General features: G+C 31.5%; 1 protein-coding gene across 2 annotated transcripts in view; it reads left to right on the top strand.

Annotated features, from left to right (window-relative positions):
* Positions 1-12,388, top strand: part of LOC112051631 (nephrin-like) — a 242,188-nt gene that overhangs the window by 189,007 nt on the left and 40,793 nt on the right. For both annotated transcript variants that reach the window (XM_024090349.2, XM_024090348.2), the window contains exons 8-9: positions 1,158-1,302; positions 3,114-3,244. In XM_024090349.2, the coding sequence (XP_023946117.1) occupies positions 1,158-1,302; positions 3,114-3,244 (276 nt within the window). The remainder of the gene's footprint in view (positions 1-1,157; positions 1,303-3,113; positions 3,245-12,388) is intronic.

Below are 12,388 nucleotides of genomic sequence, written 5' to 3' on the forward strand. Positions count from 1 at the left end.
GTCTTCGAAGTCGGTTTTGTCTTTCTATTAAAAAAGATTATTTATACAAAGCATCATTTTGTATTTACAATAAATACCTGGTAATGTCAGCTAACTGAAAACAAATTGTATGACCACCTTGCACCATATTATCAAAAACATTTAGCCATGTTTCAGTAATCTGACCCGCCTTAATTCACCAATGAATTTTAACTACAAGTTGATAACCGTAAAATTTAACACTACACCCAAAGATCCCGCTAAACCCCGGCACCCGGTTAAGCGTTCACATCCCTTAATTAATTTCACCTAGTGTGTTACCGAATAACCCTTGGCTGAACTTCTGAAATGAACGGTTCGTTAAAACCAAGCTTAGCTATAGGTATATAGGAACAAATTTTCAAATTGCAAGTGGTGATTTCCTAGTGGGTAAAACATCGGCGTCCCCTTCAGGGCGATCGATTCTCTGTTACCTATCATTAAAAATACCTTTTAAAAGTTTTGTGATTATTCATCACTTGCTGTATCGGTAAAGGGAAATAGGGCATTTAAAACTGAAAACCTTAGGGTCATAGCACACATATAAAGAAACTTGGAGGCCATTGGATCAGCTTCCACCTTCACACAGGAAGTAAAACTATAAGAAATTGTAATGTTGTCATCAATTGTAAATTATAATATTGTATGATTTTTTTGCCTGTTGAGTTTATTGCCGGTTTCTTCTCAGCAGAACCTGCCTTCCGAACCGGTGGTAGAATCTTTACAAATAGTCCACTGACGTGTCAAAAGTGCTTGTAAACTATTTTAAAATAAATGAGTTTTTAATTTTGAAACTCTGAAAGGGATCGTATCTACAATACCAGCCGAGATATCCAGTATTCTTTGTAAAATGAAACTCCTTACAGCAATGAAGACTAATTGAAATCGTAACCTAATCGCCTCGCCCCGGGATAATATTACTAATCAAGGCGATATAGCGACGATTGATACCGTATCGCCTGTAGATATGTGTGCTATGAACCTACAATAATTTGTATAAATCGTGCGCATTAACTTGACACTTGGCTACCAAGCACAACCAAACAAACACAGTGCAAACATCATTCAAGCTAGATGTCAAGGTAATCCGCACGAACTGTAAGATGGAAACATATAATTATAGATAATGTTTTTCCCAGGACTTGGAAGACCGCAATGAGACTCAGTCGCTTCTGCAGTGGACGCCATTAAAGGAGCACAACGGAAAGGTGCTCACTTGCCGGGCAGAGCACTCGAAGTTCAACACGACAACGATAGAGAGCAAATTACCGCTCAATATTTATTGTAAGTTGTGTTTATTATAGAACTTACCAAAGTTTTTTTATTCCTCTAGCGATTTTTTTCATTTATTATTATTCTACAAAATACATACCTATATTTATTTGTTGAATAATATACATCCTGTTTCTGCGTTATACAAGTTGTCCCAAAAAGTATCCTTTTAGTTTTCGTTTATGTACGTCCGGGAGTATACACGTATCATTTTAAAGACTTTTGCCCATGTCTTGAAGATCGTTAAAATAGTTGAAACAATTAGTTCCAGCCTTCATGACTACAATGTTCGGTAGACACTAGTAAACAAACATTAGCGGACGCCCGCGACTTTGTCCGCATTAAATTGGGGAAAAACTTTAATATCCCTTAAACCCCATTTTCACATTGTAAAGCTTTTTGTGCAAGCATTAGACCTACAAATTACAAATACAAATATTAGTACAAAGTCGTTCAATACAATATATACGAGAAAGTAGTTTTCATACACTCATACATTTTTAGCTTCAATTTTTCCCATGTTTTATTAAATTATTCTGCTATTCGGTGTGAACAAAACTTAAAAAACCGTTTAGTTTCTTTTGCATTATTATAAGTGGTGTAAATAACCTGATTTTGTTTTATAAAAATAATTATGTTGTATAAATTGTCCACAATTTTCCAATTCGAAATCGAAACCGGAATAACAAAAAAACAGCGAACAGAACACCAAGTATTATGTATCTAAAAAGCTCTCAGGTAAAGCCTTGAGGCGTGAATTAAACGTATCAATTTTCCAAGCGATTGCCACGGGCGGGCGGCGGCAAGCGATGGGTGATTCGAAGACAAATACGCGAAGCCTAACGACTGACAGAGTAATTTGAAGGGTGGACTGTATTAAAACCGATAGCCTAGATAGATTGTCTTTCATTTACGATGGATGTGCTTTGTTGGTATCACACATGTAAGAGTTCTATGTAATTGTACATCATCATCATCATCAGCCTATTTTAACGGTCCTCAGCAGACCCAAGCCTCCCTCCTTAGAGAAGAGGTGATATGGAGCTTCGAGCCACCACGCTGTTCCTGTACAGGTTTGGCGTTATTCAGGGTGATAATGTTAAATTATCAGATAATTGATAATAGATAGCTGTGATAGCCCAGTGGATATGACCTCTGCCTCTAATTCCGGAGGGTGTGTGTTCGAATCCGATCGGGGCATGCACCTCCAATTTTTCAGTTACGTGTAATTTTAAGAAATTAAATTAAATTTACGTGTCTCAAACGGCGAAGGAAAAAACATCGTGAGGAAACCTGCATACCAGAGAATTTTCTTAATTCTCTGCCTGTGTGAAGGCTGCCAATCCGCATTGGGCCAGCGTGGTGGACTATTGGCTTAACCCCGTTAAGTCTCGTCTCGTTCTGAGAGGAGACTCGAGCTCAGCAGTGAGCCGTATATGGGTTGATAACGACGAAGAAATTTTACCTGTATATTTCTTAACTGAAATGGCTATAAGTGGCAATTGCTCATAAACCGTACAAGTACTTGCCTATTAAATTCAAGCTTCAATACCCATACACTAATCAGATTAGGGATTAGATCAGATCTAAGATGATATTGGAATTATATTCGCTAATATATCTAAAGTTATCACCATATATTTTAAACAGTTTCAGAAAATATATACGAAAGCGCTTTATTTTGTTACAATAATATATCACATATTTCTCACACAATAATGAAAACTCTCGCAACCACAAATATATTCGGCACGCCAAAGGTAGTTTGACGGCAAAGAAAATGCAACTGTACTGTATTTGAAATAGAATGAATAATTCAACAGACGTTCCCGTTGCCACAATGCATCTTGGAGCTAAAATGAACCCGAACGATATCGAAGAAGGCGACGATGTGTACTTCGGATGCGAAGTCGACGCAAACCCGCCCGCGTACAAAGTGGTGTGGGAACACAACGTAAGTTCTGACTTTTGTTGCTTTTTTATTCGGCTGTGTTATGTTTACGATTGTTGGCGTCAAATCAAGCTAGGGGGATGTGCTTTAGATGGAAACTTTTATTTAGAATTCCGTAGTTTGTAATGAAAAACTTTCCTTTAGATTTTTCAATACCTATTGTTATGTATTTGTATGGGAATCATGGAGTTGGGAAAAGTCCATATGGAAAGGCTATTTCTACATGTGGATTATAAATTACCTGACAATATAATGGTGAAAAACATAGTTACATTATTAATATAGTTAATCTATTATGGGAAAATCGTTTGGCTTTGGATGAAGTGGTAAGTGCAGACAACGCTGTTCTTCTATATGTTTATACTGAAGGGGTCTTAACACTGCATATATGGATATACACACACATACAGTCAGTTTTACGCCAACGTGCCTTACCCTACATAAAACCAAGCGGACTTCTCGGAATGAATCGACTATAAGAACGATTCATTCCAACGTGCAGGCATTTGGCACCAATGTACAAGTATACATTTGGCACCACTGTACTAGGCGAATATCGCTAAAGATATAACCTTACAATTATTATAAGAGATATCACTAATATGAAATTGGTTACGGAACCACAAAGAGCGAGACTAACTCACACTACCTCAATACCTTTCTGATTATTTTTATTTACTGACACATACGTTTGATAAACTAACCTTTGTCGTGGAAAATTCAGTTCCTGACTGAAGTTTATATTGAAAATAAAATTTACTTTTACGACAGCAATGAAGACGCACTTCGCGACTTCGATGCGCTAGATAAGACAAGAGCATTCACCGGCCAAGCTAAATTCAACTTTATCTCGATAACGTAGAGTTAAGAATAGTTTTAATAATATGATAGCGCTTATTAATTTAACGCCTGCCGTGGCCTCATGAAACTTTTCAAAAGACTGACTTAGGGATAATGACGTATTGGATGAGGTTTTATCTAGCGCATTATCTCCTTTGGGAAAGAAAGAAAATGGAACATCGATTTATACTATTAACTATTTTTATACTGCTACGAAGGATGAGTTATTCAAAGTATTTCTGTGTTTCAGTTATCGGTTTTCAACCATTTGAAAAATCACTTTTTTTTGTTTAGTGTATAGTCCTTAGCAGACGCCCGCGACTTCGTAATATTACGTAATTAGCGCACTCGACACGAGTGTATGAAATTATTTATTTATATGTTTAACTAATAATGATTTTTTAAACAAATAATAATAATGGAACAGAATTATAATTTATTGTCATAAATAACTATTGTTACTTGTAAGATCAGTTCGGCTAAGATCGTCAGTCGGGTAAGTCCGTCAGTTTAGTATTTTTATACTGAGACAATTTGATTAGTTGATAGGCGTTGTAGGTTAATACATACTTTATCACGTAGTGTGATAAACCTGATATAAATCATTTTAGAAATGGCCAATAATATCATTGAATGAAAATTTAAATAAACTGTGCCGATCTAATTGACTAACTTTATTAAGATAAGTATCCTTAATTCAATTTAATTTTATTAAAATAAATATATTGAATGTTATATTACTAAAACTTATTTACTGAGTGTCAAGGTATTTTAAATAAAATAAAATAGAATCGTGACCAAATTAATCATTTATTTCTTTAATTGAACAGTATTACTTTTAATTTTAGTGACTCTACCGCCAGTTCGGAAAGTGCAGTCTCTTGTTGAGAAGAACGGCAAGAAACTCAACAAATGCTCTTTTAAAGTATTGGTTAATTACAATTACAATATATAGGATAATAATTAATACCTTGAAATAGATAATTCAATTAAGTCTTAACTTCAAGACAAATCAAAATAACATTAACCATTATTACAATACAAATATACAACGACGTAATTAGGTACTATATAATGTCGTTGCAAATATACCTAATTTCACATTAGTAATATTCGGATGTTATAACTTATCGTTACAACAACACAACATAATAAAATACAGTTTACAATAAAGATATTATATATAAAATACTTAGCTTTCATAAAACAGCCTCAGAAACACAGGAAGACACCATAACAACAACAATAATTAATATTTTCTATCACACCGGCCAAGACGCCATTTCGTCATCCAGCCTAAACATCACAATCCTTTTCCAAACGCCTATTGGCTAATATTGCTTCTCCATTTGTTTGCAATAGACCAATCACACGCCATCTGCTCAAACTGACCACAGATTTACTTGATACCGCGTATCCCGACGCTCCGTGTCTATGCCAGGTTATTCCTCATTACGTAGAATCATTCTTAGTAGTTCCTACCAGTGTTACCATATTCCAATGACTTTTATAATGACAACTATTACTTCTATTTACTTTTTAATTACAATAATGTCAGATTTATATTCTAAGTTTTACTTTAAATAATATATGAAGAATTATCGAAACAGTATAATTAAGAATATAAAACACGGAAATAATAATAATAAATGTAAATGACTTATTATGTTCTACGTAATGATATTTGAATTTCAATTTAAATAGAACACGTGACGTCATATTTGGTCACCTAAACTTTGAAATTCGTCATGTAACATAACTGTTTGTATTTTCATTTAAACTTTATTATTTAATACAAAAATACTATCTAAATATTAATTAATATTTAATTAACGTAATAATTATCTCATAGGTCTAATTTCACAATGAATCATACACATATTATCAATCAGCTTATCAGCTCAACTTTCAGCTATATTTATTTTTCACTACTTTATAAAATAATCTATCACGGCCAGACTGACAAGTACTTCGCTCTCGAAGTACTCTCACTTTTTTTTTTTTTTTTTTTTTTTTCAACTCATTCGTGGATTATGAACATGAATAATATATAAAAATAATGATGCGATGAAAATGCATGAGATGATTGAAAATGTGTAGTTTTTATAATGAACATGACATGAATGAATCTTTCCTTCGCTCTCGAAGTACTTATTGTTAGTAACCTCAGTCGTGGACATGAATATAAAATGAATAATGAGATGCAAATGAATAAGGTGAATGAAACGAAAGTAAAAGTTGTTAGTAATGGACATGACGTGAATGAATCTTTCCTTCGATCTCGAAGTACTTATTGTTAGTAACCTCATTCGTGGTTTATGAACCTAACTGAACAATGATGAGGTGAAGATGAATGAAATGAGAAATAAATAAAATGAAATGAGTAGTTAGTAATGAACATGAAATGAAATGAAACGATGGACCATTGCCATCACACACATGATTTTTCAAAACATCTCCGGCCTTCAACACAGCACCTATCACCCGCTGCCGGTGAAATAACAGTGAAGTGTCAGGGCAGAGACACAGCGATCCGTGATATTATATTTCATATATATTTTCATTTCCGTGACATTGGCATTTTCAGTCATAGTTATAGTCTCAATTTAAGTCATAGTCATGTCACATTTAAATCAATATATTTTGTTTTTGTGTATGGTCCTTTGTAAACAAAAATAATATTTTTTTATATGAACAACAATTATTCAAGTAATAACTTCAAATATTACAACTGTAGATATAAATTTTTGATTTGATTTTAAAATTTAAAACAGGAAAATTCCATTCTGCATTTTTTTTAAGCCAATGTACCTGTTTATGAATCTATTTAATACATACCATGTTACTCAATGTTTTGATTGTTTAAAATACTGATTTTGGTGTAAATCATTAGCATAGACATAGTGAACTAATCATTTATATAATGCAAATAAGATAACTGTCACAGCGGCTGATAGAGGTGAAATTTAACACAAAACAAAATTTCGAGTCAGTAACATAGACACACTTTTCATTTAACCGCTATTGACGTAAGACTAACCAAGCCATGGCTTGAGCATCAGTGAAATTGATTACATAAAGCAGCATAATACATACTAAACATGAAACTAATTTAATTAAAGTTGTTATTTACAAAAACACAGCTAAAAAATAAATGTTCAAATTTTTTGCCATTAAGCAAGCAATTTTTTTTTTTTCTTTTTTTTTCTTGTCTCTTTCTTCTCCAAATGATATTCAGTTTACTTAATATTCAAGATAATTTGTTGCAATAATCTAATAATCTATCATGGCCTCGGGAAGAAAAAACTAATATTTATATTCATTATTCACATGATTGCCGAAACTCTTAAATGATTATCTTTGATTCTTGATTCATAATTCATAATTCATAATTCTTTATTTGCAAATTGTTAAATAAAGATCTTGATATAAATGTTGGCATACAATTTGCTACAAAATAGCATGCAAATTTAAAAAATAATCTTATAACTAAATTACATTGTCTATAATACACTATAATTATTGAAATTTACTTAATGACTATGATGTTAAAATTATTAAATTATTATTATGTCCGTTATACGTTAATTATTATTGTTTGTCAGTTAAATAGTCTTTGATAGTGTAATACCGTTTTTTTAACAATAGTTCTTTGATTTTAATTTTAAATAAAGCAAAACTTAAATTTCTATCAGCTAATTTTGCTGGTAATTTGTTGTAAATTAGAGGTGCTATATGAAAAATGCTATTGCCATATAATGAAGTATTATGATGAGTGAAGCAGATTTTGTTTTTCCTCCGTTCTTTATCTGAATATTTAAATAGGTGTTTATGTAATTTGACAACCTCGTAAATGTATAAACATGGACAGGTTAGAACTTTAAATTTATCAAAATATGGCTTGCAGGAATCTGTGGGCTTCAAACGGCATATGGATCGTATACATTTCTTTTGGGCTTTAAATACTCTGTCTCGGTCATAAAAATTACCCCAGAAAATAATTCCATATCGTATAGTAGCTGTTACGTAGGCATTGTACGCTACAATTACTGCTGACTGGTTAACTACCTTGGACAACATATATAATGCATATGAAAATCGGCTTAGCTTTAAACATAAATTGTCTATGTGTTTCCTCCAATTAAGACTGTCATCAATATCGAGACCTAAAAATTTAGTATGTGTTGTTTCGGAAATTTTTTTACCTAAATAATTAATGTCTAATTGTAATTTATTACGTCTATTTGCATATGTCATAATTTTTGTTTTGTCAAGATTAATAATTAAATTGTTACATGTCAACCAATTAATAATATGTCTTAAAGTATAATTTATGTCATCTTCTAATGAAATTTGTGGATCACCAATAAAAATTACCGTACTATCATCAGCAAATAAAACCATCCTATGATCAGTTACTGTGGGAAAATCGTTTATATAAGTTATAAACAGTAGTGGGCCTAATATACTTCCCTGCGGCACCCCAGTTGTTACTGTTTTGGACTCTGACGTATAAGCTGTCTCAATTTTATTATTTTTATCTATTCTAATTATTTGAGTAATTTGTTGCCTACCAGTTAAATACGAATTGATTAGTGCCAAAGCATTACCACTTACCCCATACACATCCAATTTATCAATTAAAGTTTTATAGTCCACATAGTCAAATGCTTTCGTCAGGTCCATAAAAAGCGCACAAACCGGTTTCCTTTTATCAACACTTGTCATTATCCCCTCTAAAAATTTATATATGGCCAAATTTATAGATTTATTTTTCCTAAAACCAACTTGTTCTTCTGCGAAAACATCATAACGCTCAAAATAGTCATTCAGATTATTAAATATATATTTTTCCATTATTTTTGAAAAAATGGGAATCAATGATATCGGCCGATAACAATCCATATTTTCACTGTCCTCTTTTTTAAAGAGTGGTTTAACGATAGAAACTTTTAATTTTTCCGGAAATATACCATTCTCAATACACAAATTTATCAAGTAACTTAATACTGGTGATATTATATCGGAAACATATTTAACTACTTTAGTATTGATTTCATCATACCCACAACTGTTAGTTTTTTTCAATGATTGTATAATATTTTTTATTTGTGAAGGTGTACTAGGGTTCATGAAAATTGAGTTTGATTTATTCCAAGAAGTGTTATTTTTAGTATTATTTATTTTAACAGTTTTACGATTAAGGAAGTTTTCATTGAATGCCTGTGCTATCTCTTGAGGATTTTGGATTACTATTCCATCTCTTTTAATCTTATTTATATTATTGTTATTACTGCGTTTTACTTTTAAATTATTTATAATATTCCAAGTAGCCTTGGACTTATTCTGTGAAGTTTTAATTTTATAATCATTTTGAGATTTTTGAGTTAATTGAATAATTTTCTTTAACCTTTTCCCATATAATATAAAATTTTGTTTATTCTTATTAGTCGGTTTTTTCCTATATTGCCATATTGATATTTTATAATTGTGATATTTCCAAATTATCAAAACCGTTCGGCCATTCTAAATACTGAACTTTTATAACACAGATCCCAAAGTGGGGCATAAAAAAAAATATATCATTAAATATTAAATTTAAAAAAAAATTATGTTGTACAGGATGGCTGTAGATCAAACAGAAATAAAACGGAATAACTTTCGACAAAACATTTGAATTGCCTGTCGCTGCACTTTTTATCTACACACTTATCCATCGCAATGGAGTTTGTTAGCTTGCCCCAGCTTTTGGCATCATTTTCATTGCTCTTTTGACCGAAGTATGTCATCACAGCTTCATCGCTGCGTTTGTGCGTCAGAACAGATTGAAGTATTTTTAAGAAAACTTTCCAGCAGCGTGGAATCATCGCTCGCTCCAACGCTTTCCTTAAACAGTAAAAAAAAAATGTATTAGCTAATTTTATTCGATCACCACTTCTGATATGAAATTATTTATTTATATGTTTAACTAATAATGATTTTTTAAACAAATAATAATAATGGAATAGAATTATAATTTATTGTCATAAATAACTATTGTTACTTGTAAGATCAGTTCGGCTAAGATCGTCAGTCGGGTAAGTCCGTCAGTTTAGTATTTTTATACTGAGACAATTTGATTAGTTGATAGGCGTTGTAGGTTAATACATACTTTATCACGTAGTGTGATAAACCTGATATAAATCATTTTAGAAATGGCCAATAATATCATTGAATGAAAATTTAAATAAACTGTGCCGATCTAATTGACTAACTTTATTAAGATAAGTATCCTTAATTCAATTTAATTTTATTAAAATAAATATATTGAATGTTATATTACTAAAACTTATTTACTGAGTGTCAAGGTATTTTAAATAAAATAAAATAGAATCGTGACCAAATTAATCATTTATTTCTTTAATTGAACAGTATTACTTTTAATTTTAGTGACTCTACCGCCAGTTCGGAAAGTGCAGTCTCTTGTTGAGAAGAACGGCAAGAAACTCAACAAATGCTCTTTTAAAGTATTGGTTAATTACAATTACAATATATAGGATAATAATTAATACCTTGAAATAGATAATTCAATTAAGTCTTAACTTCAAGACAAATCAAAATAACATTAACCATTATTACAATACAAATATACAACGACGTAATTAGGTACTATATAATGTCGTTGCAAATATACCTAATTTCACATTAGTAATATTCGGATGTTATAACTTATCGTTACAACAACACAACATAATAAAATACAGTTTACAATAAAGATATTATATATAAAATACTTAGCTTTCATAAAACAGCCTCAGAAACACAGGAAGACACCATAACAACAACAATAATTAATATTTTCTATCACACCGGCCAAGACGCCATTTCGTCATCCAGCCTAAACATCACAATCCTTTTCCAAACGCCTATTGGCTAATATTGCTTCTCCATTTGTTTGCAATAGACCAATCACACGCCATCTGCTCAAACTGACCACAGATTTACTTGATACCGCGTATCCCGACGCTCCGTGTCTATGCCAGGTTATTCCTCATTACGTAGAATCATTCTTAGTAGTTCCTACCAGTGTTACCATATCCAATGACTTTTATAATGACAACTATTACTTCTATTTACTTTTTAATTACAATAATGTCAGATTTATATTCTAAGTTTTACTTTAAATAATATATGAAGAATTATCGAAACAGTATAATTAAGAATATAAAACACGGAAATAATAATAATAAATGTAAATGACTTATTATGTTCTACGTAATGATATTTGAATTTCAATTTAAATAGAACACGTGACGTCATATTTGGTCACCTAAACTTTGAAATTCGTCATGTAACATAACTGTTTGTATTTTCATTTAAACTTTATTATTTAATACAAAAATACTATCTAAATATTAATTAATATTTAATTAACGTAATAATTATCTCATAGGTCTAATTTCACAATGAATCATACACATATTATCAATCAGCTTATCAGCTCAACTTTCAGCTATATTTATTTTTCACTACTTTATAAAATAATCTATCAAGTGCGTCCGTTTGCATTTCAACGTTGTGGTCGATTGCCTATGGCCTATGCGCGACGCGCGGGCGCCGCGACTCATAGTGTTGCGAAACGTTTATAGTGATGTGCTATAAAACACAATAATTATTGAATGAAAGTCTATCAGATCTAACAATTCACATATGTAATATTATTATGTTTCTTCATTTATACTTCAAAAATATAAAGTTTGACATTGAAAAGAACAAAAACGGCAATGAAAGGAAATAAGTCGTGGAATACTGCGTGATGGGGATTCCTGAAACTCATATCTAGTCCAATTTTAAGAGGTAAAAACTCACGTTCAATCAAAACTTAAATCCGTTTAGGCAATCACAAATGTTTCATTCGATGACAATTTTGTTATTCAAAGCAAAACTCGGTATTTATTTTGCATTCGCGCCAGTTTTTGATTGACCGCCCGCAGTGGCATCGGTTTGGAAAATTTAAGTATTCAGCATTTTTACGCAGCTGCGGCAAAACATTTCAAATTTTTAGCGAGCATTTGATAAATGTTTTGGAGTAACATGAATTATTTGCCCATTGTTAGTTTAGAAGTTGTCAAAAAAGTATTTTTTTTTGGAGATAAAACAATAAAAATATGTGCTGCCTTGTATATATCATAAGTGAAAGCTTCAGTGGGGATGATGACTAGGTTTGAATATATTGATCTTTATGAAACATTCGGGAAAATAAGGTCAATGTTAACTAATTTATACATAAAAAGCAAAGATTGTCTGGATATTTGCAAAATAAATAAG

Source organism: Bicyclus anynana, chromosome 6 (assembly GCF_947172395.1).
Source record: "Bicyclus anynana chromosome 6, ilBicAnyn1.1, whole genome shotgun sequence".
NCBI classification, from domain to species: domain Eukaryota; kingdom Metazoa; phylum Arthropoda; class Insecta; order Lepidoptera; family Nymphalidae; genus Bicyclus; species Bicyclus anynana.